At 45.8% G+C, this 27,361-nt stretch overlaps 4 protein-coding genes and 2 pseudogenes across 4 annotated transcripts; 3 read left to right on the top strand and 3 right to left on the bottom strand.

Moving 5' to 3' along the window:
- Window positions 1-1,953: 1,953 nt before the first annotated feature.
- On the top strand, window positions 1,954-2,551 carry LOC143926894 (histone H4). Its single transcript, XM_077450933.1, has one exon. The coding sequence runs from the start codon at window positions 1,969-1,971 to the stop codon at window positions 2,278-2,280; it is 312 nt and encodes a 103-aa protein (XP_077307059.1). The 5' UTR covers window positions 1,954-1,968; the 3' UTR covers window positions 2,281-2,551.
- A 594-nt stretch (window positions 2,552-3,145) lies between these two features.
- On the bottom strand, window positions 3,146-3,818 carry LOC143926893 (histone H2A type 1-like; annotated as a pseudogene).
- Window positions 3,819-19,945: 16,127 nt separating this feature from the next.
- Window positions 19,946-20,618, bottom strand: LOC143927281 (histone H2B 1.1). The gene has a single exon (XM_077451285.1). It carries the CDS (start codon window positions 20,593-20,595, stop codon window positions 20,215-20,217), a length of 381 nt encoding a protein of 126 aa, XP_077307411.1. The 5' UTR covers window positions 20,596-20,618; the 3' UTR covers window positions 19,946-20,214.
- Window positions 20,619-20,900: 282 nt separating this feature from the next.
- Window positions 20,901-21,368, top strand: LOC143926892 (histone H2A type 1-like; annotated as a pseudogene).
- Window positions 21,369-22,427: 1,059 nt separating this feature from the next.
- LOC143926891 (histone H4) lies at window positions 22,428-22,826 on the bottom strand. The gene has a single exon (XM_077450931.1). It carries the CDS (start codon window positions 22,794-22,796, stop codon window positions 22,485-22,487), a length of 312 nt encoding a protein of 103 aa, XP_077307057.1. The 5' UTR covers window positions 22,797-22,826; the 3' UTR covers window positions 22,428-22,484.
- Window positions 22,827-25,988: 3,162 nt separating this feature from the next.
- On the top strand, window positions 25,989-26,475 carry LOC143927280 (histone H3). Its single transcript, XM_077451284.1, has one exon. The coding sequence runs from the start codon at window positions 26,003-26,005 to the stop codon at window positions 26,411-26,413; it is 411 nt and encodes a 136-aa protein (XP_077307410.1). The 5' UTR covers window positions 25,989-26,002; the 3' UTR covers window positions 26,414-26,475.
- Window positions 26,476-27,361: the final 886 nt, after the last annotated feature.

The following is a 27,361-nucleotide window of genomic DNA, read 5'->3' as shown; positions in this document are numbered from 1 at the left end:
TTCCACATGAAGGTGTAACACTGACACATCGCTTCTGTACGGAGATCTGGGAAGAGTTTCAATGTGATCGTAACGTTTGCCTTCCTGATTCCACTTCCTAATTTACTGTGCGTAGAAAAAAATAAATAAATACATTTTTTTAAATAATCAAAGTGCATTTTTTTTTCCCAAGAAATTGCGTTCGAAAATGGATACAGTTCAAGTGATGACATGAGATCCTTGTGTGCCTGTCCACTGACTGAAGGACTTTGTGCCCCTATGATAACATGCGGCAGCTGTGCCTGCTACTATCTCATGGTCAGTGTAGAAGGGATACACGGTGATCAGAGAGCCGTCATTCTGCACTGGGAGGATTGTGGAGAAGTGATACAATGTATTACAAGGAATCTGTTCCGGGACTCCCGGAGATACATCACTGATGTCAGGATAGTTGGAGATTAGAGATGTTGCAATACATGGGTGTAGTGGATGGCCTGAAGGAACACATTGTGGGGACTTTACATTGTTGACAGGATAGAAAAGTCCCCAGTGAAAGGATATAGTGGCGGCACCCCTATTATAATGTATAACCAGGAGGAGAAATGGCTGAAAGGGGCATCAAATACAGCATTTTGGGTCATTAAGTCTTTATTTATGTATTCAATCTATGTATTATTTCATGGATTCATTAACCAAGAAATACGTTGGAAAAAAATATTTCAGATTGTTTTGGTCTTTGATTTGACTTCAGAATACAGAATCTGCTCTGCTATAGAGATCAATGGAAAGTCTACTAAGCAATTATTTTCTGGGATGAAAACATAAAGAGATCTCAGAATACATTTCTTTGTAGTCCTCAAAAGAAGATAGTACGGTATTACTGTATGATGAAGGAAACGCCCACAGCTGTGATTGGTTCAGATTTAAAATAGCTGTTTTCAAAATTTGCCCGCCAAGATCGTTACAGACAAATATTCATCCCTCTTATACCGCCAAATCCGACACCGAGGAGATCATCGGATGAGACATTTATCGGAGAAATATGATTAGTACTCTTATGTCTTTAGTCCGGAATGATTAGGAAAGGATTCTGTTTTTTGCTGAACCATGAGAAAACACTTCTATATGTTCTCAGAATCCGGCATCTCTCCACTGCTACACACAGAACACGATAGAGAAATGTCTTCTATTATAGATCTCTACTTTTCTATATGATGGGGAAATTAAGTCACAATCACATACAGATCTGATCATGAAAAGTTCATGTCACTGACTGATTATATATATATATATATAATCAATGCAATGTCTCCTTCGAACATTTATCAGTTAAGATTGTCCTCATATCACAACCAGAATATGTATAAACATAAATGTGAAATTAATGGTAGTAACCATGATGATACAGATACATATGTACAGTGAACGAATAAAGTGTCTGAAGATCGGTTTCCCCCTCTGTAACACGCAATCTGCCAAATATTTACAAGGTTCTAAGAATGTGAAATTCTCTGCAGAAAACAACACACTTTGACTCCACCCCTTTCCATTAGTCTCCTATCAGGTCCGCTTAGACTTCGCACGGGGAAAAACAAGGGTTGATTTGTAGATATGTTTAATTTTTCAGAGTACTATTCTATAACTATAACATTATTATTGACAATAGTATCTGGTGATTGTGGTTTCTGTTATGGAGATTCCACAAAATTATATTTTCGGTACAATCTTCGAAGAATACCTAGAAAACCATTAAGAAGGAAGAATCTATTTGTCTTCTCTAGATGTAGTTCTGTTGCCTTAATATTTTTCCAAACAGCAAATTGCTTAGAAGCCTAACGTGGAAAAACAAATCTATTCTCTGTATCGAATGGGTGTGACTCCGCCTTTTCTCAGGGTGGTTTCCATCAGGTCCGCAAAGTCTCTATAAAAAAGAGGGCGGACAGACCTTCCGCTATTCTCAGTTTATCTTTGTAACAGGGAAGAGTTATCATGTCTGGTCGCGGTAAAGGAGGGAAGGGTCTGGGGAAAGGAGGTGCCAAGCGGCACAGGAAGGTGCTCCGGGACAACATCCAGGGCATCACCAAACCCGCCATCCGACGTTTGGCCCGCAGAGGGGGTGTCAAGCGCATCTCCGGACTCATCTATGAGGAGACCCGCGGGGTGCTCAAAGTCTTCCTGGAGAATGTCATCCGCGATGCCGTCACCTACACCGAGCACGCCAAGAGGAAGACCGTCACCGCCATGGATGTCGTCTATGCTCTCAAACGCCAGGGCCGCACTCTTTACGGATTCGGAGGCTAAACCCTCATAGACACCTACCCACTTCACCGAAACAAAGGTCCTTCTCAGGGCCACCCACCTTCTCATACAAAGGGCTATCATCTGTACATTTCTGGAGTTATAACGTTTTAGTATGTGGGGAAGGGAGTTTTTTTTTTTAGCTAAACATACACTATACAATCGGATTGCACGATTTTCTTTAGATGTAATATAACTGATCTGTATTACAATATTCTTTTGTTTTTCAGGTAGATTGTTCCGCCGATAACCACTTTCCATAGAAAATTAAAATCGGTTGATGTCTGTGGTTCTCATTTTGTCCACATTGTTCACCTGGGGAGTCGTTGGATTAAAAATAGAACATATTTAAATGTTTGATTTAATAATTTGAAGTCCTTCCTGTCTGACCGAAATTTAAAATATCGGATTTGGCGGTATAAAAGGGATGAGTTTTTGTCTGTAATCTACACATTTCTGTCGGGTACAATGTGAGATTTTGTCCCCACAGCCAGCAATGTTTTATTGGAGAGTCCAAAAAGTCTCTGCTTTCTCAGAGGAGAAAACACGTGTTCAGGAGACTTTCTAGTGATCTCCACTCTGCAATACAAACAACACAACGGACCTTACCAATTCCCGCCTATGTATTATTGTTGGGGGATTGCACGGTGTGAAATGACGGGGGTCTAATATCGCAATTGTCGGATCAATCCATAGAACTCTGGCGGGAGGAGTGAAGATGGGGATGAGAATGATTTGTGATGATCATCAGAAGTGGAGGGGAAATAAGAGTCCCTGTAATGAAAGCTGCCAGTATAAAATCTATCGCCATTTCTTATTAGTGACACGTGTTATCCTGACACATTATCCCCATCGGGATCTCACCTCATTGTCACAGGAAACATTTTATTTCCAACATGTAAAAGAATCTTTTTTTCGGTTGTCTATTTTTACAATCGGATCTCCCGATAACAATGTATGCGAGTCTTTGTATGGAGAGGTATAACACAGCTGAATATTCCTACTGACCTGTAAGAAGTGTGAATGAATACAAAGTGATTTTAGAGTGAACTTATGAATCATATAAAAAAAAAAAAAAAAAACATAGAAGTGAATGGTAAATAAAGCGATGTATGCGGGGCTCTTTGTATGGGGAGGTGGGTGGCTCTGAGAAGAGCCGTTGTGTTGGGTATTAGAGGCGGGCGGATTGTCGGGATTACTCGGATTTGGCGGCCTTGTGGCTCTCGGTCTTCTTGGGCAGCAGCACGGCCTGGATGTTGGGCAGGACTCCTCCCTGGGCGATGGTGACTCCGCCCAGCAGCTTGTTGAGCTCCTCGTCGTTGCGGACAGCCAGCTGGAGGTGTCGGGGGATGATGCGGGTCTTCTTGTTGTCGCGGGCGGCGTTGCCGGCCAGCTCGAGGATCTCAGCCGTCAGATACTCGAGGCAGGCGGTGAACACGACCGACTGGGAACTGCAGACCAGCCCGGGATGATCGGGTCTTGGCCTTAGCCCGAACCTTGCCTCCTTGTTTGCCGCGTCCTGACATGATAACTGGATGATCGGGTTATTCGCTGGTAGAATATCACCTCACAGCCACTCCCCTTCATTTATACACTCAGTGCTCTGACGTCACACGCTGCGATTGGTCGCATTTGAATCCAGCCAATAGTGTCCTGACTTGTCTCTAAACCAATCTGTAAAGGAAGCATGACGTCACTCTCCATCGCAATTCTCAGCCCGTTATACATGCCGAATACTCTGCACAGAATTCCATTTACTTAGACACACTGATAACATGTTGCTGGTTTCTAGTTACAAAGAGGGGACACATCTGATTCTTCAGACATGAAATATTTGTTTTATTGATTCATTGTACAAATGTCAATGTCATGATTTCTACCAGTAATCTCACTATGTATTATTCTAGTTCTACTATGGGGGGAAATCTGTAACTGGTACATATCTGATAGAGGTCAGTCCCATCATCCTATACAGATCTAATGATGAAACGTGGAATACTTTATTTCCCATCATATAGAAAGGTAGAGATCTATGAAAGAAGTCATCTCGCTATCCTGTTCTGTATGGGGGGAGGGGATTCGGCATTCTGAGGACTTGACATAAAAAGAACACATGGAAATGTTTTACATTATTCAGTAATCTTCAGAATCAATTTCTATTCATTCCAGACTAAATGCACATAAAGCATAGATTTGGCGGTATAAAAGGGCTGGTTGTTTGTCTGTAACGTTCTTCACTATTCAGGCGGGAAAATTTGAAACCAGGAATTTGAAATCTGAGCCAATCAGAGCAGTTGGCGTTTAATAACCCTAACAATAAGGCTCTTTAGATGAGGAGCAGATTGGAAGGGGAATTAATGAACCTTCCTTCTATTCCCATCCCGATTCTTCATGGATTGCGGAGATCATCTCCACATTCCTCTATTCCTCGCCTTGTACTGCACTCACACCCCGTGTTCTACCAGAAATGACCAGGGGGTGGCAGAGCTGGGTAAACACTTATGCCGCACTCACACATTGTTACAATAAAAGATCCTCCACAATCTCCCGCCTTACATTGTTACTTTATCTGAAAAGACACATTGAGACAATCGCGGTGTTTTTAATCCACAACACAATGGAGGAAAGAAGCAAGAAAACGAAACATTGTATCTACTCAATCAGCCCAGTCAAATATTTGTCTATTTGTATCTATTTCAATCATCAACATCAGATCAATGTACAAAGATAAATCCTGCCTGATAGGTAAATGACACAAAATATATACAAAGTATCAGCTACATAGAAATCTGATCACAATATCACCTCAGACAGCACACATTCCTTTATAGAAGGGTAGAGGTGGAAAATTGTCCCTAGGGACAAATAAGAGGATCCTTTTGCAGGAACAGGGAGGCCATGCAGCGTAATTTAACTAAGGCATTTGGTCTGGAGTCATCTGGGTCACTAATATTGAATTGTGCCATTATGCACATGATATATTTTTGCCCTTGGACAGTGGCGGCTGGTGAAGTTTTAGGACAGGGGGGCGGGGTCTTTTTGACCCCTCTCATTTGGTGAAAATGGGTGTGGTTTCATCAAAATAATGGGCGTGGCTCTAAGGTGGTGTGGTTAGTGTCTTGAATGAGGGATGGAGGGAGAGAGGGATGGAGGGACAGCAGTGACAGATCCTACACAGCAATAGAAAGATATTTCAAACACCGAGTGTTAGCACTTCAATCATCCTGGCACCATGGTTGCTATGGTGTCAGAATGATAGAAGTGCATTATTTATATTATAACATTGTAATATAAAATGAAATCATTTAACTCACCATAATGCAGAATCAGTGGGAGCCCTGAGCGTGTCACTAGCCACGTCGCCTGTCACCAAATGCCATTGGGCGTCCCCAAAGGAGTCCCTCCTTACATGCAGTCTTTGTCCTACCAAATGCAGCCCATGTCACCATCAATTGCAGCAGCATGTGTCACCACCAATTTCAGCAGCATGCGTCCCACCAAGTTGCAGCAGCATGCATCCCACCAAGTTGCAGCAGCATGTGTCCCACCAAGTTGCAGCAGCATGTGCCCCACCAAGTCACAGCAGCATGTGCCCCACCAAGTCGCAGCAGCATGTGTCCCACCAAGTTGCAGTAGCATGTGTCCCACCAAGTCACAGAAGCATGTGTCCCACCAAGTTGCAGCAGCATGTGTCCCACCAAGTTGAAGCAGCATGTGTCACCAAGTTGTAGCAGCATGTGTCCCACCAAGTTGAAGCAGCATGTGTCATCAAGTTGTAGCAGCATGTGTCCCACCAAGTTGCAGCAGCATGTGTCACCAAGTTGCAGCATCATGTGTCTCACCAAGCTGCAGCAGCATGTTTCCCACCAAGTTGCAGCAGCATGTGTCACCAAGTTGCAGCAGAATGTGTCACTAAGTTGGGACAGAATGTGTCACCAAGTTGCAGCAGCATGTGTCACCAAGTTGCAGCAGCATGTGTCACCAAGTTGCAGCAGCATGTTTTCCACCAAGTTGCAGTAGAATCTGTCCCCAAGTTGCAGCAGCATGTGTCACCAAATGGAAGCAAAATGTGTCACTAAGTTAGAGCAAAATGTGTCACCAAGTTAGAACAGCATGTGTCACCAAGTTGCAGCAAAATGTGTCAACAAGTTGCAGCAGAATGTGTCACCAAGTTAGAGCTGCATGTGTCACCAAGTTGCAGCAGCATGTGTCACCAAGTTAGAGCAGAATGTGTCACCAAGTTAAGTTAGAGCAGCATGTGTCACCAAGTTGTACTTACATTGCACTGTGTTGTCCTCTCCAGCGATGTCTCCTCATACTTCCTGGTTCCTCTCTCCCGGGCGTGATTGGAGAGAGAAAACAGGAAGTGACATCATCTCAGATGTCAATCAAACCGCCCGGCCATAGTAATATATACTATGAACGGCCAAAAGCTACTCAGCGCTTCAAAAACCACCACAAGGCAGGTTAAACGCCCACAAATGAAGTGCCACGTCTGCAATCTCGTGATTGCATAGACATGTCGCTTCCCATAGGTGCAATGTCTCCGGCGTCCAAACACAGTGCATTTATGGATTTTTTTTTTTTTTTTTTTTTTTTTTAAGGGCCAGCTTTAAATATATATATATATATATATACATACATATATATATATATATATATATATATATATATATATTTTTTTTTATTTTTATTTTTTATTTTTTCATTGCCTGGAGGGGCCACCCCTGTGCCTTGGATAAAATCTCTCTGCATTCAGGGTCAGAAATTAATCCTTAACAGCAGATAACCATTGTGACCCAAAGTTTGTTAGTCGCTCAGGCTCAATCGATGCGGGGAGCAGGGCAGCCATCAGAAATGATGGGGCCCCTTAGAGAATTTTAGGCCTGGGCACCACCCGGGCCTGACCACCAACATTCCCCAGTGCCTGACCACTGGCTGTCTCACCGAATCCACCCTCTAGCCATCCCACCAAGTCCTTCAGTGCACGCACTTTTATTTTAACACCCTTACAATGTCATATATGAAAATAAGCCGTTTATTTTAAGACTCCAGTACTTTCAAGGTTTAACAGTGGGAAATTATATTTTGCCCAAAAGAGACATCCAAATCCAGCATCTGTGCGCCTGGCGCCTGGCTTGGCACCTCCTTTCCCCAGACCCTTCCCTCCTTTACCGCGACCAGACATCTCTTTACTCCACCGTCAGATACACGAAGAGTGAAGAGCTGTCGCCCGCCCTCCTCCTTACATACAGCAGGGGGCAGAAACGGGATGGGAGGTGTGTCTGTGAGATCACATAAGCCCCGCCCCATCCATCTGACCGCCATTGCTCACTTTGAATTTCCGCCTAATGATGCTCTTTGTTCTTCAATCAGGAAGAACAAAGCGCCCTGTGTGTAGAGAACGTTCTAGAAACCGATCTTATAGAAATAGAAGTTCTGATCTTTAATCCCTCATCTGTATGTGTTGGCGGAGCAGACAGATCCTATTCACTAAACAATGATAAAGGAGAAGAGATGGTGTGTGTGTGATGTCCATGGACTCCACTGTGATTATTCCATCATCTCCTATACAGAGAAGTGACTTCATTACTGATCACTGCCGGTGTCCTATCACATTGTGTCCCCAATCGGATAGTGTCTAGATTCCGAAAATAGCCAAAGATGAATGGCACCTGCGCCATCAGTCCAGGTTCTAGCCCCACCATCCAAGTGGGCATAGAGATGGAATAAAAAGAGCCGAGCGCAGCGAGGCCGAGCCCGAAGCGTGGCGAGCGGCCTTCTAATATTTGCAGCCCTATGTCCACTTGGATGGTGGGGCTAGCAACTGCACCCTAATGGCGCAGGCGCCTTGAATCTTCAGATATTTTCAGAATCTCCTTCTGCTCCGCACTGCGCAAGTGCTGCGCCTGCACAGTAAGGGGCGGACATTATCCGATGGACGGACTCTATATGGCAGAACAGGGGCTATAGAAATGTCAGCGGAAGGGAAGCATTAGAGGAGCCTTTCTACTTCTATGTGATGACCATGGATGATCATTACTGGGGGGGGGGGGGGGGGAGTCCATGTCTCTGATGTCATCCGATATGATGCAATTAGAGGTCTTTAATAAAACTTCCTCAGACATCGGGACATTCACATTTGGGGGAAATGTAAATTCAACAAAAAAGAACTTAAGGCAAAACATTTACCCCCCCCCCCAAAAAAAAAAAAAAAAGAAGTCATAATATCTTCCAATTCTTAGTTACAGAAGAATACCTGGGATATGGGCTCTCTGAAATGTTCACACAAAGACCTACAGAGTATAGAAATATAAAGTACTCTTTATCCTATTATCTTCCCTCCCACCTCATATATACCCCTGGCTGGAATAGACAATTGTCTCCGTTCTCCCGGGAGACTTATCAGTTATTCACCATTACAGAGATGTAGCCGACCAAGTCTTATCAGAGATGTTTTCCTCCATCATTGACACTTGTTGCTGTATTTGATGTTCCCCTTTCAGTCATTGCTCCTCCTGGTTATGCATTATAATAGGGGAGCCATCATTGTATCTTTTCACTGGAGGCAGACTCAGACAGGCAGAGTTGGTGGCAGAAATATAATATATTAACCACCAACAACCAGGAAATAGGTCCTATACATATATATTTCCTGGTTGTTGGTGGTTAACATATTATATTTCTGCTGCCGACCCTGCCTGTTCCCGACCTTGCCTCTTGGACCACTCCTTTAGATTACTCTGATCGGGGTTCGCTGACTTCACCATCTACCAACTGCACCCCCAACGGATCAATTAAGGACCCCCCAGAGTGACACCAGGCAGCGACACAGGGGCTCACACTGTGGCAGAGAGCTTACCCCTGCAGGGGGCAGGTGATCCAGTGAGGGCAATAACAGCACTTTTTTGGATACACGTATTGGGGGCCGCCTCCCCCCCACCCCCAACTCTGTGCACTCTATCCAATTTGATAGGGGACGTAACTTCCCTCTCCAGGACCTGATTTAGGATAGCAATAATAGTGGGTTTGAGGTCATTACCCGAGGTTGCCTCCGGGACACCCTGCAGCCGGATGTTATTCCTGCGGCTCCGGTTTTCACTGTCTTCTATTCGGAGTTGGTGTGTTGCCGCAACCGGGAGAGGTGAGCCGTAGATATAAGTTCAAGTGCCGTTATACGGGCCGTATGGTCTTCTTGGGTGGTGGCCATTGTAGAAATTGCAGTCTCCAATGCCAAAACCCGTTGTTTGAGGGCATTCAGTTCACTTTGGAGAGAAGTTTCCATTTTGGAGGCCCAGGAATCAAAGTCAGCCCTGAAGGCAGAAAGTAGGGCAGTGGATGTGGAGCCCGGAGCCCTGCTCAAGGCTGAGGAAGACATTTCTTCTGAAACAACTTCTACGTTTGTGGAAGGGGACATTGCAAATCTGGCCAGGGGATCCGGAGGGTCCATCGGGGGATTCGGCTGTACAACCGAGTTGTGTCCAGTGGTGGGGCAAGGCGCTGTAGTCAGTGGAGGGTGCTTCAGTTTGCTTAGGGTTCGGCTCGTCGAGAGCCTGTCTTTCCCTGCACGGGAGTCTTGTGAGGTTGTACGAAGTAGGTAACGTTGGATAGAGCCTTGTTGTAGTTCAGCAAAGTCAGCAGGATGAGAGCTGGAAGCCGCCATCAGCAAGTCGGGTATGAATAGTGGGGGACACAGCCTGCAGTTGTCGGGATAGCACAGAGCTCAGCGGTACATATCTTCAGCCGGCCATCAACAGCCACACGCACCCATATGCGAAGTGGGAAAGCAGCTAATGCGGTCCGTGTTGGCGGTGGAAGTGGGCTCTTGTTGCAGTGTTAGTGTCCGGGTGGAGCAAGATAGCCACAAGATTGGAACTGGGAGCAGCCCTCCTTCCAGGCGTTTGTAAGAGGAGGGGGGAGCAGGGGAGAGCTGGAATAGGTGTTGCAGGGCAGTGGTATGACAGTCTGGGGTGCTCTTGGGGCCGAGGAGGGGGGCGGACTATGGCTAGGCATGAATAGCAGCACTGGGTGGAGCAAGATGGCCACTATACCAGCAATGAGCCAGAAGCCAGGTGTAGCAAGATGGCCACTGCTAGGCCAGGGGCCGTGTTACCTGTTTGCAGGCACCGTGGGGATTGAGGTATAGTTGTGCCACACTATAGACAGTGGTGTGGCAGCCTGGGCATTTCCATCAGGCGAGGGGGGGCGTGACCTGGCTATGGGCGAGTGGCAGCCCCGCGCCCGGGTGTACCAAGATGGCCGCTATACTATCCAGCCACAAGCAGTCGGGTGGAGCAATATGGCTGCTTCTCTAGGCCTGGATCTGTCCTCCTTCCCTCCCAGCACTGTATATACCTGGGCTGGAGTCTTTTCCGGGCGCAAAGAGGGACGGCCCGCTCCTCCGATCCAAGGCCAGGCCGGTCGCACCTCCGCGGGATGACTGCTGTAGGATACACCGGGGATCCGTAGGCCCCACTAGGCCGGACCAGGCCGCGGCCTCCACGAGCGTCCCCGGAGCTCAACCGGGCCACCGGAGGGTACAGGGAGGATGCAGGAGAGGGATATGAGGGTGGATGAGGATCCCCTACCTCCCGGTATGCGAGGATGAAGGCCGGTGTTAGCAGGCCACGGAGCGGCAAAATGGTGGCCGCGATTGTCCAGGGGAAAGGGCTCTCGGGCCGTCCAATGCAGGATCTCCGGGCAATATTGGCTCCAAACCCCACAGGGCACCCAGATGGTCAGTTGGGGAAGGTGTCTGGCTCCCAGCAGGTCCTTGTGAGTGCGGATGGCAGCGGATTAGGTTGCAGGAGTAGCGGAGCTCTCACAATATACGTCCGCCATTGTTTACCCCGTTAGTCTAGTCTTAATGTCTAAGTCTGAAAGGAGGGAAGGGTTCAACCTCCACATACACGGTTTAGACCCAGGGGTCTGTCGTTTGATAGTCAGGGCAACAGGGGCATGGTCAGAAAACGATTGTATACCAATACGGCCATCTACCACGTCTGAGAAATCTCTTTGGGTCAAAAATACGTAGTCAATACGCGAGTGTTTTCTATGTGGAACCGAGTAATGGGTAAAATCTCGGCCTCTCGGGTGGGCCAGCCACCAGGTATCAATCAGAGTGAGAGAGAGTATGGAGTTCCTAATTTGCTTAAGTGTGCGATAAGAAACGCTTGATTTCCCAGTGGACGTGTCATGTAATGGGTGTAGAGGGACATTAAAGTCCCCTCCCAGCAACACCCGCCCTGACGCAAAACTCTTCAGCTCAGCTATCATGTGTCTACAGAAAGTTACGTGTGTCTTATTGGGAAAATACACGTTCGCTAAAGTCAGGGGAGAGGTACCCCATTTCCCCTTCAAAAAAAGGAACCTGCCGCCCGGGTCCGCTAGCTGCTGGGTCACCTCAAAGCCCGCTGATTTGTTAATGAGTATGGGGACCCCTTTGGTTTTTGCATCCGGATTTTTTGCGTGGTAAATGTGGGGAACGTTTTTGTGATGCAAGTTAGGGATTTTGTTGGTTTGAAAATGTGTTTCCTGTAGGAAAACGAAAAGAGGTTTTACCTTGTTTAGTTCTCTGAGCAAGGATGTCATTTTCTCCGGGATGTTCAGGCCTTGCACATTGTGCGAAATCACAGTCGGGGCATGCCCCAGCGAAAAGTAGGCCATCTTGCAAGCTTACGTAGGGACTTCGTGTACCCCTGCACAGGAGGGAAGAAAAAACAAACAAACAAAAACAAAAAAAAATAAAAAAAGGGAAAGGAAGGGGAGCTTAAGGGAGGTAAAAACCACAAAAGAGTTAAAATAGAACAGATTGAGAGGGAAGTAAGAGAAAAAAGAGAAAGGCCCCTAGTATGGAGCACTGACCAAATCGAGTGAGAATTCTGCTCGCAGTCTGCCGACTGCAAGCGCAAAATTATCTTGCGAGTACTAGCTGCACCAAACTAAACAGCACAGCACCCACTTTTGGGGAAACGTGGGAGGTGCGCCCAGGAAGCGTCATCAAAGTAAACTGCGTACGCTAATACCTAATATGAAATAGAAATATAACCTAAACAGTATAGCTACAGCTAGAGACATCTAAAGACCCGCGGGCCCATTTTCAGCAACAGAACAGGTGCAAATTAACAATGTGAAAGGCAAATGAATGCAAACAACACAGTCATTACTGGCATTTTGGCTGTATAGAAGAGCAATCGGCCATTGATATATAAAGAAAAAAAAAAGGCATACGTCCTGTATTGGTGGCCGTCACTCAGGAGCAGAGAGCCCAGCAGAAACAAGGAAAAGAAAAAAATAAAATAAAAAATAAGAGAGGGGGGGGGGGGGGGGTGGACAGTACAAAACACTAGTTCTGAGTGACCTTGCAGCCAAAGGTCGGAGGCAAAAATAAAAAATACAAATTGGAAAGGGGGATCACAAGTCAATCAAAGAGAAATACGCTGCTATCCTTCGATGAAACAACCTTCCTGCTCCTGGGTCATACTGCAGAAGTATGGTGGGAGCAGTCAGGTCTGATTTCGGTGCCTGGACTGTCTAGGTGTATGTGGCGGACGGCCCGTATCGGTACTAGACAGCTTGCCGTACTTGCTCTTCTTTGACGGTGGCTTGGTGGGGGTGGTGTGAGGAGTGCTGTCCGGACTGCGCTCCATAGGGGGATCCCTGAACTCCGCATACCACTCCGGAAGGTCGGTGAGAGGAATGTGTAAATTCGAGCAATAGCCAGGGAGGTCATCCGGTAGCCGTAGGATATGTTGCCTACCACCCACCGTCGCCTGCAGTGCAAAAGGGAACCTCCACTTATACACAATTCCCTTCCCTCTCAGCACTTCCAGCAAGGGGCGAAGAGCTCTCCTGATTTGTAGGGTGATCGGTGAGAGGTCCTGATATAGGGCTAATATGTTGTCATTGAAGAAAATCTGATCATTCCTCCTGGCATGGGCTAGTATGTCCTCTTTTAGGGGAAAGCTCTGTAAGCAGCAGATTATATCCCTCAGGGGTGCATCATCTGGGGGTTTCATCTGGAGAGCTCTATGTGTCCGCACAAACTCGATGGGGGAATCTGGGGGCTTATCAAGCAACTTATTGAAGATCGACCTGAGGGCTGAGGGTATTTGGTCAGCACTCACAGACTCCGGGACCCCCCGCACCCTGAGATTGTTACGCCGTCCTCTGTTGTCGAGGTCCTCGAGGTGTCTTTTGATGGCAATAAGATGTTCAGAATGTGAGGCAGCAGTAGCTTCTAGTCTGCAGACAGCCCTGTCCCTCCTGCCCTCAGCCCTTTCCAGAGCGGCCATCTTTTCATTTAGTGATAGGAGGTCAGCTTTTAGGTCAGTTATAGCTGAAAACAGAGTATTTTTTTTTTATTTATTTTTTTTTTTTTTTTTGAAAACAGAGTATTTTTAATATCTGACGCTATTGTCGTCATGTCTCCCAGAGTCAAGGGGTTGTTGGCCTGTTCCGCTCTGCTTACCGTGTCCTCTGCTGCTGACTGGGATCCCTCACTCAGCTCATCCTCCTCACCATGAGCCAGCGCCATCTTGAGAGGTGTCTCACGGCTGGAGCGGGGCCTGCTACGGGAGATCTCCGGGATGCTTCGTGCTGGTAGGGCTGCTAACGAGCGGCGAGTTGATTTCCCGGGGTTGTGCCTGCTCGATCCGCTCATTTTAGATAGCGAGGAATGCCGGTAATCCGCTCAGGAGCCGCGGGTCTCTCGGAGCTCAGCGCTCAGGCTACCATTTCCTCCGCACGCCAGGCCACGCCCCTCTCCTGCACCGTTTCCTTTGCCTACCCTGACCTTCCCTCGCCTCCATTGTCTCAAGATTCCTGCATTTTCAGAATTTCACATATAAAAAAAGAATGCTTGTAGTTGTCGATCCCAGATTCACCTCATACATGTGTTATGTCACAGTGTTGGTGTCAGATCACCCTATCACGGTGCAGGTGTCAGTGCTCTATATCACGGTGCTGGTGCTGGTGCTGGTGATCATCTTTCGCACCCTCTTCTTTGCCTACCCTGACCTTCCCTCGCCTCCATTATCTCAAGATTCCTGAATTTTCAGAATTTCACATATAAAAAAAGAATGCTTGTAGTTGTCGATCCCAGATTCACCTCATACATGTGTTATGTCACAGTGTTGGTGTCAGATCACCCTATCACGGTGCAGGTGTCAGTGCTCTATATCACGGTGCTGGTGCTGGTGATCATCTTCTGCACCCTCTTCTTTGCCTACCCTGACCTTCCCTCGCCTCCATTATCTCAAGATTCCTGAATTTTCAGAATTTCACAAAAAAAAGAATGCTTGTAGTTGTCGATCCCAGATTCACCTCATACATGTGTTATGTCATTGGCCATATAGTGGGACTATGTGTGCACAGCTAGTAATTATTTTGTGGCTGCAAATATGACCTGTAGGTTTGTAAAGTTCACCATCCCTGTGCTGTGCTGACTTCCTCCTGGGGCTGCTTATTATGAGGGGCTCCCACCATCCCTGTGCTATGCTGACTTCCTCCTGGGGCTGCTTACGGTGCAGGTGTCAGTGCTGTATATCACGGTGCTGGTGTCAGTGCTTTATGTCACGCTGCTGATGTCAGTGCTCTCTATCACGGTGCTGTTGTCAGATCACTCTATCACGGTGTCATTGCTGTATGTCACGCTGCTGGTGTCAGTGTTGTATATCACGGTGCAGGTGTCATTGCTGTATGTCACGCTGCTGATGTCAGTGCTCTCCATCACGGTGCTGGTGTCAGATCACTCTATCACGGTGCAGGTGTCATTGCTGTATGTCACGCTGCTAATGTCAGTGCTCCCTAGAGGTCGACCGAAAAAAAAAGGGCTAACTTGCGTTTGAAAAACCTCTGCGCAAATACCGCGTCACATAAAATATTGCAACAACCTCTATTTTATTCCCTAGGGTCTCTGCTAAAAAATATATATATATAATTTTTGGGGCTTCTGAGTGATTTTCTAGCAGAAAATACTGGATTTTTACTTGTAAGCAACACGTGTCAAAAAAGATTTAGTCTTTAAATGGTTAAACTGAGAACTTCTACACACGGAGTTCAGCCCATTGAAGAAGAAACATTGTATCATTTTGTTATTTTCTTGGCAGCCTGCCCAGAGAGGATGAAAGTCCTTCACTGATGTCTTCAGGCAACTTACATTGACTTCTATCACAAAAGTCTTCTGCAAGTCATAATAAGCATAATGACTGAAAAACGCGGTAAAAAACGCCACGAATTGCGGTAAAAAAAACACCGCAAAAAACGCTTGAAGTCGTCGTCGATTCGACAACAACTGATCCGAAATCCGGAATTCGTAAACAAAAGTTCGTATTCCGTACAGAATTCAGACGTACGGCAATTCGTATTTCGGATCTGGAACTGTGTGTTCCAGAACACAGCGCGTCCCATTCAGAAAGCGCTGCAGGACTCACGCATGCGCAGTAGGAAACGGGCAGTGAAGCCATAAGGCTCCACTGCCTGTTTCCCTTAGAGGGAATGGCGGCGCCGGGACCCGAGAGCCGAGGGACGGGTCGGCCTCGGGCGGCCGACATCGCGGGCGCCCTGGACAGGTAAGTGTGTTTATTAAGTCAGCAGCTGCAGTGTTTGCAGCTGCTGACTTTTTTTTTTTTTTTTTTTTTTTTTTTTAAACGGCCCTCCTCTTTAATTAAAATTGCCAGTGTTCTCATACTAATAATACTACAGGCAGGCAGTTGACATGCCAAAGACTTGGTAGAGTGGATGACCAAGCTGTCCTCATCCTCCTCATCCTCTATCATCCAGGCTCAGGGTACTTTATCTAGCAAAGCAGCTGCAAATGCGGCCTATTTCCTTGGCTCAATAGCATCAGTCACTCCTTCCCTAGCCCCACCATGTCCTGAGGAGTCCCCCGAACTGTTTGACCACAGTGTTAGGTACATGCTCCAGGAGGATGCCCAGCATTTTGAAGGCTCTGATGATCGTACCCAGCAAGACAAAGGCAGTAACGTGAGCCCAGAGAGAGGGAGTGCCCAAGAAGGACAGTCATCTGGCAGTCATGTTCCCCCAGCTGCAGCATACTGCCAGGTTTGCTCCAGTGATGAGGAGGGAGGAGATGATAAAGTCACTGACTCCATGTGGGTGCCTGATAGGAGAGAGGAGGAGAAGGAGGCACATCTACAACGAGGCAGGATGCTCTCCAGGGGCCAAGGGAAGCACACTGACTGCATCACACCGCAGAGCTCCGCATGTGCAGGGTGCTGCTGTCTCTGCACGTTATTCCTAAAGTTCTTTGGTGTGGGCTTTTTTGAGACGAGTGCATCAGATCGCACCACTGCTATGTGGAACTTATGTCTCAAGCGTATCTCACGTGGCCAAAACATCAGCCACTTGGGCACCACATGCTTGACCAGACATATGTCAACCTGCCATGCAGTTTGTTGGCAAGCGTACCTAAAAGACCCACACCAAAGAAAAAAGCAGACCTCTCCTTGCTCCTCATCAGCGGGATCTCTAACCCCACTATACCTTCAGTCCTCTCTGAAACATGCACTGAGTTGAATGAAGGTGTAGAATTAGTAGATTGTCTGCAAGTACTTGGCTGTGACACACATATCGGTACACCAACATCAGATTGTACCAGGCAAATTTGCCTGCCCCAGCTGCTGCACCGCCAAAAAGAAGTTCACTCCCAGCCATCGACATTCCCAGCGATTGAATTCTAGCTTGGCTAAATTGACACTGTCCCTCTTGTCCACCTGTTGGAGCACATGCTGTGTGGAATAATGGACAGGGCACTTGAGGCAGAACAGAGGCAGGAAGAGGAGGACTTTCTTAACTCTCAAGCCCCCCCCCCCCCCCTTATCCAGACACTGTTCCTGCTGGCCTGCCAATCACACAGGAAGAGGACAAGGAGGACGAAGAGGAGGAGGATTGTGTCAGCATGGATTGGGAACCTAGCACTCAACATCAGCAGCAGTCTTTAAGGGATCATTTACAGTCCCAAGAAACCCATGGACTTGTACGTGGCTGGGAGGAGATTGCTGCGAATCATGTCGTCCTTTGTAACCCAGATGACTCCGGACCAAATGTCTCAGTTAAATTACGCTGCATGGCCTCCCTGATCCTGCTAAGCCTGCAATCTACCCCTAGGAAGGGAAATTCTTTCCTGTAAGAGTTGATATGGGAAAAATGTGTCTCCTCTCCACTGATGCTTTATCACCAATCCTTGTTTCACTAGAAACCCCAAATTAAAAAAAAATAAATGTCATTGGGACAGAAAGGGAGGTGGAATCTTCTGAAGAAGTGCATAGACAGCAAAAAAAAAAAAAAATGTTACAGGGGTGATAACCCTTCCCATGTTTTCCAAAAAGCTTTAAAAAAATGCAGATTCTAATTCACAACAAACCTACACAGTCCCTGCCTTGCTTGCACCGCCTATATTCTGCTGTTCAGAGAATATAGGGCCTGTAGGCCCCACACCTTTCATTTTTTTGGGGGGGGGGTGTGCAGGGTTCCCCTTAATATCCATTCAAGACCCAAAGGGCCTGGTAATGGACTGGGGGGGGGGGGGTGTTTACCTATGCCGCTTGACTCACTGATTGTCATCTATATTGCCAGGACCAGACATTACATTAAAGCCTCAAGCAGTTTTAAATGACTTTTATTCCTTTAAAAATTTCATTTTGTGCAGGGACTGTTCTAAGCACGAGAAACACCCACGACTTTACAGGCATACTATAGACACCCCCAGGTATGATATTTAAAGGAATATTTAACTTCTTTTTTTTTTTTTTTTTCTCACTTCAAGTGTCATTAAAATCAGTGCTCCTGGAAAAAAAAATTAAAAAAAAAACGGTCATTTTTAAAACTTTTTTTTTTTTTTGCATTGATACATGTCCCCTGGGGCAAGACTCGGGTAACCAAGCCCTTTTTAGGATAATAACTAGCATATTAGCTTTTATAATTAGCAATTTTGATTTTGAACATTCGAGTCCCATAAACTTTAACAGGGTTCTAAATTTTTCGCACATTTTTGCAGGTTCTGGTGCAAACCGAACCGGGGTTTTTTTGTCTCATCCCTAATCAAGACCAAAGCTCTGTTTGACTTCCCAACATATCAGGTCTGTCTGGTAAGCTGCTCTATGTAATTGTTAGTGGAGGAAATCAGATTGTAGAGTGTATGGGGTGCACACATTGTTGTTTTCAAGTTTACAGCTGAAGCCCTGCACCTCTATATGGAATGTGTTGAAGTCGTAAAAACCTGACAGAGATTGTAACCTTTCCTAATGGCAATCAAAAATAAATAAAGGGCTAAACATTCACATTGATTGCAATATGCACATCTTGTTTTTGTTTTACTCAATTGAACCTCTACCTATAAATGTGTAGATTGTCACATTTATTATTATTATTAAAATTGTCCCTATGGCACTGGGCATGTTTATCACCTTTACTAATATCCAGTGCCGGGACAAGGTCATCCAGCGCCCAGGGCAAAGATGCCAAACTTCCCCCCCCCCTTTCCCTTAGGGTTAGGCTCAGGGTGACCCCTGCAATATACCATTGCGCCAGGGGCAGCCGACCCTCCTGCCCACCCCTTGTCCCGACCCTGCTAATATTTACAGTATATATTAGTGACGGTGATAAATATGTCCAATGCCCTAGGGACAATTTTCCACCTCTACCTTCTATAAAGGAATGTGTGCTGTCCGAGGTGATATTGTGATCAGATTTCTATGTAGCTGATACTTTGTATATATTTTGTGTCATTTACCTATCAGGCAGGATTTATCTTTGTACATTGATCTGATGTTGATGATTGAAATAGATACAAATAGACAAAGATTTGACTGGGCTGATTGAGTAGATACAATGTTTCGTTTTCTTGCTTCTTTCCTCCATTGTGATGTAGGTTAAGAACACCACGATTGTCTCAATGTGTCTTTTCAGATAAAGTAACAATGTAAGGCGGGAGATTGTGGAGGATCTTTTATTGTAACAATGTGTGAGTGCGGCATGAGTGTTTACTCAGCTCTGCCACCTTGTGGTCATTTCTGGTAGAACACGGGGTGTGAGTGCAGTACAAGGCGAGGAATAGAGGAATGTGGAGATGATCTCCGCAATCCATGAAGAATCGGGATGGGAATAGAAGGAAGGTTCATGAATTCCCCTCCCAATCTGCTCCTCATCTAAAGAGCCATCTTGTTAGGGTTATTAAACGCCCACTGCTCTGATTGGCTCAGATTTCAAATTCCTGGTTTCAAATTTTCCCGCCTGAATAGTGAAGAACGTTACAGACAAACAATCAGCCCTTTTATACCGCCAAATCCGACACTGAGATCATCAGATGATTTTTCTCGGATAAATGTCTCATCTATGCTTTATGTGCATTGATTAGTCTGGAATAAATAGAAATTGATTCTAAAGGTTACCGAATAACGTAAAACATTTCCATGTGTTCTTTTTATGTCAAGTCCTCAAAATGCAGAATCCCCCCCCCCTCCCCCCATACAGAACAGGATAGCGAGATGACTTCTTTCATAGATCTCTACCTTTCTATATGATGGGAAATAAAGTATTCCACGTTTCATCATTAGATCTGTATAGGATGATGGGACTGACCTCTATCAGATATGTACCAGTTACAGATTTCCCCCCCATAGTAGAACTAGAATAATACATAGTGAGATTACTGGTAGAAATCATGACATTTGTACAATGAATCAATAAAACAAATATTTCATGTCTGAAGAATCAGATGTGTCCCCTCTTTGTAACTAGAAACCAGCAACATGTTATCAGTGTGTCTAAGTAAATGGAATTCTGTGCAGAGTATTCTGCATGTATAACGGGCTGAGAATTGCGATGTGATGAGAGCTCATTGATGGAAATGGTGGGCGGCTCTTAGAAGAGCCTTTGTGTCTTGTGTTGGGATGATGATGATGGGGGGATGGGGGATTACTTGGCGCTGGTGTACTTGGTGACGGCCTTGGTGCCCTCGGAGACGGCGTGCTTGGCCAGCTCTCCGGGCAGGAGGAGGCGGACGGCGGTCTGGATCTCCCGGGAGGTGATGGTGCGGCGCTTGTTGTAATGAGCCAGGCGGGAAGCTTCGCCGGCGATGCGCTCGAAGATGTCATTGACGAAGGAGTTCATGATGCCCATGGCCTTGGACGAGATGCCGGTGTCGGGGTGGACCTGCTTGAGCACCTTGTACACGTAGATGGCATAACTCTCCTTCCTGCTCTTCCTCCGCTTCTTGCCGTCCTTCTTCTGGCTCTTGGTCACGGCTTTCTTGGAGCCCTTCTTGGGCGCCGGGGCTGACTTGGCTGGCTCAGGCATGATTCGGGGGATTGTAGATTCTCTGCTCTAGGAGAGAAAAATGTGCTGGAGCCGCCCCTGTGTGCTGCTTATATAGGCGTCCTATGCAAATGAATCTCATCCCTCCTCACTCTTCTATTGGAGAATTCGGGCATGTGATGGGGAGTGACGTCATGCTTACTTTTCTCCTTTACAAATTGGTTTAGAGACAAGTCAGGACACTATTGGCTGGATTCAAAGACGACCAATCACAGCGTGTGACGTCAGAGCACTGAGTGTATAAATGAAGGGGAGTGGCTGTGGGGTGATATTCTACCAGTGAATAACCCGATCATCCAGATATCATGTCAGGACGCGGCAAACAAGGAGGCAAGGTTCGGGCTAAGGCCAAGACCCGATCATCCCGGGCTGGTCTGCAGTTCCCAGTCGGTCGTGTTCACCGCCTGCTGAGGAAGGGCAACTATGCGGAGCGGGTCGGGGCCGGAGCTCCGTCTATCTGGCCGCCGTCCTCGAGTATCTGACGGCTGAGATCCTCGAGTTGGCCGGCAACGCCGCCCGCGATAACAAGAAGACCCGCATCATCCCCCGACACCTCCAGCTGGCTGTCCGCAACGACGAGGAGCTCAACAAGCTGCTGGGCGGAGTCACCATCGCCCAGGGAGGAGTCCTGCCCAACATCCAGGCCGTGCTGCTGCCCAAGAAGACCGAGAGCCACAAGGCCGCCAAATCCAAGTAATCCCGACAATCCGCCCGCCTCTAATACCCAACACAACGGCTCTTCTCAGAGCCACCCACCTCCCCATACAAAGAGCCCCGCATACATCGCTTCCTTTACCATTCACTTCTATGTTTGTTTTTTTTTAATATGATTCATAAGTTCACTCTAAAATCATTTACTTTGTATTCATTCACACTTCTTACGGGTCAGTAGGAATATTCAGCTGCGTTATACCTCTCCATACAAAGACTCGCATACATTGTTATCGGGAGATCTGATTGTAAAAATAGACAACCGAAAAAAAGATTTTTACATGTTGGAAATAAAATGTTTCCTGTGACAATGAGGCACGATGTGTCACTAATAAGAAATGGCGATAGATTTCATACGGTCAGCTTTCATTACAGGGACTCTTCATTCTCTTCCGATGATCATCACAAATCATTCTCCCAACTGATCTCATCCCCATCTTCACTCCCCCGCCGGAGTTTTATGTATTGATCCGACAATTGCGATATTAGACCCCTGTCATTTCACACCGTGTAACCCCCCAACAATAATACATAGGCGGGAATTGGTAAGGTCCGTTGTATTGTTTGTACTGCAGAGTGGAGATCACTAGAAAGTCTCCTGAACACGTGTTTTCTCCTCTGAGAAAGCAGAGACTTTTTGGACTCTCCAATACATTGCTGGCTGTGGGGACAAAATCTCACATTGTACCCGACAGAAATGTGTAGATTACAGACAAAAACTCATCCCTTTTATACCTCCAAATCCGACATTTTAAATTTCGGCCAGACAGGAAGGACTTCAAATTATTAAATCAATCATTTAAATATGTTCTATTTTTATTCCAACGACTGCCCAGGTGAAACACGTGGACAAAATGAGAACCACAGACATCAAGATTTTAATTTTTTATGGAAAGTGGTGTTTATCGGCGGAACAATCCACCTGAAAAACAAAAATGAGATAATATTGTAATACAGATCAGTTATATTACATCTAAAGAAAATCGTGCAATCCGATTGTATAGTGTATGTTTAGCTAAAAAAAAAAAAACTCCCTTCCCCACATACTAAAACGTTATAACTCCAGAAATGTACAGATAATGATAGCCCTTTGTATGAGAAGGTGGGTGGCCCTGAGAAGGACCTTTGTTTCGGTGAAATGGATAGGTGTCTATGAGGGTTTAGCCTCCGAATCCGTAGAGAGTGCGGCCCTGGCGTTTGAGAGCATAGACGACATCCATGGCGGTGACGGTCTTCCTCTTGGCGTGCTCGGTGTAGGTGACGGCATCGCGGATGACATTCTCCAGGAAGACTTTGAGCACCCCGCGGGTCTCCTCATAGATGAGTCCGGAGATGCGCTTGACACCCCCTCTGCGGGCCAAACGTCGGATGGCGGGTTTGGTGATGCCCTGGATGTTGTCCCGGAGCACCTTCCTGTGCCGCTTGGCGCCTCCTTTCCCCAGACCCTTCCCTCCTTTACCGCGACCAGACATGATAACTCTTTTCTGTTACAAAGATAAACTGAGAATAGCGGAAGGTCTGTCCGCCCTCTTTTTTTATAGAGACTGAGCGGACCTGATGGAAACCACCCTGAGAAAAGGCGGAGTCACACCCATTCGATACAGAGAATAGATTTGTTTTTCCACGTTAGGCTTCTAAGCAATTTGCTGTTTGGAAAAATATTAAGGCAACAGAACTACATCTAGAGAAGACAAATAGATTCTTCCTTCTTAATGGTTTTCTAGGTATTCTTCGAAGATTGTACCGAAAATATAATTTTGTGGAATCTCCATAACAGAAACCACAATCACCAGATACTATTGTCAATAATAATGTTATAGTTATAGAATAGTACTCTGAAAAATGAAACATATCTACAAATCAACCCTTGTTTTTCCCCGTGCGAAGTCTAAGCGGACCTGATAGGAGACTAATGGAAAGGGGCGGAGTCAAAGTGTGTTGTTTTCTGCAGAGGATTTCACATTCTTAGAACCTTGTAAATACTTGGCAAATTACGTGTTACAGAGGGGGAAACCGATCTTCAGACACTTTATTCGTTCACTGTACATATGTATCTGTATCATCATGGTTACTACCATTAATTTCACATTTATGTTTATACATATTCTGGTTGTGATATGAGGACAATCTTAACTGATAAATGTTCGAAGGAGACATTGCATTGATTATATATATATATATATATATATAATCAGTCAGTGACATGAACTTTTCATGATCAGATCTGTATGTGATTGTGACTTAATTTCCCCATCATATAGAAAAGTAGAGATCTATAATAGAAGACATTTCTCTATCGTGTTCTGTGTGTAGCAGTGGAGAGATGCCGGATTCTGAGAACATATAGAAGTGTTTTCTCATGGTTCAGCAAAAAACAGAATCCTTTCCTAATCATTCCGGACTAAAGACATAAGAGTACTAATCATATTTCTCCGATAAATGTCTCATCCGATGATCTCCTCGGTGTCGGATTTGGCGGTATAAGAGGGCTGAATATTTGTCTGTAACGATCTTGGCGGGCAAATTTTGAAAACAGCTATTTTAAATCTGAACCAATCACAGCTGTGGGCGTTTACTTCATCATCCAGTAATACTATCTTCTTTTGAGGACTACAAAGAAATGTATTCTGAGATCTCTTTATGTTTTCATCCCAGAAAATAATTGCTTAGTAGACTTTCCATTGATCTCTATAGCAGAGCAGATTCTGTATTCTGAAGTCAAATCAAAGACCAAAACAATCTGAAATATGTTTTTCCAACGTATTTCTTGTTTAATGAATCCATGAAATAATACATAGATTGAATACATAAATAAAGACTTAATGACCCAAAATGCTGTATTTGATGCCCCTTTCAGCCATTTCTCCTCCTGGTTATACATTATAATAGGGGTGCCGCCACTATATCCTTTCACTGGGGACTTTTCTATCCTGTCAACAATGTAAAGTCCCCACAATGTGTTCCTTCAGGCCATCCACTACACCCATGTATTGCAACATCTCTAATCTCCAACTATCTTGTGATCAGTGATGTATCTCCGGGAGTCCCGGAACAGATTCCTTGTAATACATTGTATCACTTCTCCACAATCCTCCCAGTGCAGAATGACGGCTCTCTGATCACCGTGTATCCCTTCTACACTGACCATGAGATAGTAGCAGGCACAGCTGCCGCATGTTATCATAGGGGCACAAAGTCCTTCAGTCAGTGGACAGGCACACAAGGATCTCATGTCATCACTTGAACTGTATCCATTTTCGAACGCAATTTCTTGGGGAAAAAAAAGCACTTTGATTAATTAAAAAAATGTATTTATTTATTTTTTTCTACGCACAGTAAATTAGGAAGTGGAATTAGGAAGGCAAACGTTACGATCACATTGAAACTCTTCCCAGATCTCCGTACAGAAGCGATGTGTCAGTGTTATACCTTCATGTGGAATAGTTTGATCATTTGGGGACAGTTTTCATTCCTTTTTTATTGAAGCTTGTCAATGATAATAGTAAATCTCTAGAGGGCCACTTCCAGGCAGTGAGGTCTTTGGTATAAAATGACTTATTAGAGGGTTTACAAACACATCTAAATGGATCATGTATGGTGTTTGTATGCAGTAAGTATGGAAAAATGAGAAACCTTTCCAGTTCTCGAAAGGGGGGGGGACCCCAGTAGGATGGGAAGTTCACAACAACATGAACACATGAGGAAGAATGAGCCGTGATTAGAGTTTAGGAATCAACATGGTCGCAAATCAATTGTATTGTATCCAGATAGTTATTGCGGATAAACACGGAATCTCTAGATCTACCTAGGTGCATTCTAAGCAGTACCTATAGATATTTTAGCTGCTCATTTAGGATACTATGCATGTTTGGAATTGCTGACAGCCGGTTTGTAAATTAGGAGAGTTATTTCAGCTTTTTTAGGTAATAGTATCCATTGTAACCGAGTACATTAAGGTGTGCACTCTCACCCAAAAGTCTTCCAGGTGAGAAACAATCTCGGCCACAGCCTCAAAAGCACATGTGGGGACACCTCAGGGTACTCCTCCATCCACTTGTATAGTGTCATTGAGTGACCATAACATAGAGAGGATTTCAGTGACAGTCATCCTATGGGCTCTATAGTGGAGATGTCCACAGAGGACAGTGAAGGCGGAGATGTTCCCGGAATGACCTCTAGGTGGCAGAGTGGAACAATAGATGTGATGGAGTCCTGAGACCAGAGAGCCTCACCCCCCACAATCCCCCTGATCCCCATTATAGGGGACAAGAAAAGTCTTCTTTATAAGTCAGATATATACCGTGATCGGTGACCTATAGGAATTGAGCATGGACGGATCGCACTGTGTATTTGGCTGCTCAGTGTGGAATCCCCGCTCACACTTTCTATCCTGTATAACAATCCACACTGAAGGAGTTCGGCGATCTCCGAGCATTGTGCGATGTGCGGACACTTCACTCTGGATTTGGGAAAACAAAATAGCGATCTATTCCAATAATAGAACGTGCAGATCTAGGCGGGCAATTTGGGAAAATGAAGGCGCTATTCAAGTGAACCAATGAGGAGGAGGAGGAGGGGCGTGCTCTCATTGTCCAATCAGAGGGCTGGAATGTGTATAAATAGCGCTGTAGAGCGGTCTGAACTCATATTCTTTGTATCGGCGAAGCATTGAGCAGTGATGGCGAGAACCAAGCAGACCGCACGTAAGTCCACCGGAGGGAAAGCTCCCCGCAAGCAGCTGGCCACCAAAGCCGCCCGCAAGAGCGCCCCGGCCACCGGCGGAGTGAAGAAGCCTCACCGCTACAGGCCCGGCACCGTGGCTCTCCGAGAGATCCGCCGCTACCAGAAATCCACCGAACTGCTCATCCGCAAGCTGCCCTTCCAGCGCCTCGTCCGAGAGATCGCCCAGGACTTCAAGACCGACCTGCGCTTCCAGAGCTCCGCCGTCATGGCTCTGCAGGAGGCCTCTGAGGCTTACCTCGTCGGACTCTTCGAGGACACCAACCTCTGCGCCATCCACGCCAAGAGGGTCACCATCATGCCCAAAGACATCCAGCTGGCACGCCGCATCCGCGGGGAGAGGGCATAGAGACACTCCTAGCTACTACTCCCTCCATCATCCCAACACAAAGGCTCTTTTCAGAGCCACCACATCCTCCTATAGAAAGAGCTCCATATACTGCATCCTCACACCGACTATATGACTGCAATTCCCGCTACCAGATTTCTGCACATTCCCCGGAAATATCTTTGTATTTCCTTTTCTAGACCTTCGGCAGCAAAGCTGAGCCGTAACATTGTTTCCAAGAACAGTAACACTTCACATTTCTGATGCAGTAGGAAATGTTTTAGTATTTTGCAGATCTCTTTCCAACTTCATATACAATGTAACAATATATAGCCGACTAACACAAACCTGACATTCTCACACACAAGACTAACTGAATTTTCTGCATATTTAACAATTTCTCATTCCAAGCTCCAGGAAAATCGATCTTTGCCAAGTTTTTAGAAATATGGGGTGAGGATCGAGCAGCAGGTTAGACTATTTGATGAAGGGGGGTACACAGTCCACATGGAGATGGCGTTATGGGATGTACTATACTACCGCCAGGGCGGCACACATTACAGGCAAGAAGAGATTCGGGGTTGGAGAGGAAAATCCAGACAGATGGATTGAGAACTCCCCGAAAACCTTTTGTTTCATGATCGTCCATCTGGGGAATCGACTATTGATTCCAATATTTTGGCTCAGAATGGACTGTTTTTATCTGTCGGCCAATAGGAATGTCTAGAGGGTCAGACAGACAGGGGGATCAATTGTTTACTCCAAAAGTAGAATCGGGGATGAGATTATATATATATATATATATATATATATATATATATATGATTCCCTTATCCTCATAACAACTTGGGTTGTTTATCATTCTAACAATGAATGAATAAAAATCCTTAGAACACACAGCGGCCGCACTAAATAATGAAAGGAGTGAATGATCGTATAAAATCATCCGTTCCGAAGCCAATAATCGGC

Source organism: Lithobates pipiens, unplaced genomic scaffold, assembly GCF_037356315.1.
Source record: "Lithobates pipiens isolate NorthernLeopardFrog02 unplaced genomic scaffold, aLitPip1_a1.2 Scaffold_23, whole genome shotgun sequence".
Classification (NCBI taxonomy): domain Eukaryota; kingdom Metazoa; phylum Chordata; class Amphibia; order Anura; family Ranidae; genus Lithobates; species Lithobates pipiens.
Note: the sequence above shows the minus strand (reverse complement) of the source record. Positions and strands in the feature narration are given on the sequence as shown.

What these genes read in the sequence shown, in the direction of transcription:
- LOC143926894 (XM_077450933.1), top strand. Translation starts at nt 1,969, where the DNA reads ATGTCTGGTCGCGGTAAAGGAGGGAAGGGTCTGGGGAAAGGAGGTGCC.
- LOC143927281 (XM_077451285.1), bottom strand. Translation starts at nt 20,595, where the DNA reads ATGCCTGAGCCAGCCAAGTCAGCCCCGGCGCCCAAGAAGGGCTCCAAG.
- LOC143926891 (XM_077450931.1), bottom strand. Translation starts at nt 22,796, where the DNA reads ATGTCTGGTCGCGGTAAAGGAGGGAAGGGTCTGGGGAAAGGAGGCGCC.
- LOC143927280 (XM_077451284.1), top strand. Translation starts at nt 26,003, where the DNA reads ATGGCGAGAACCAAGCAGACCGCACGTAAGTCCACCGGAGGGAAAGCT.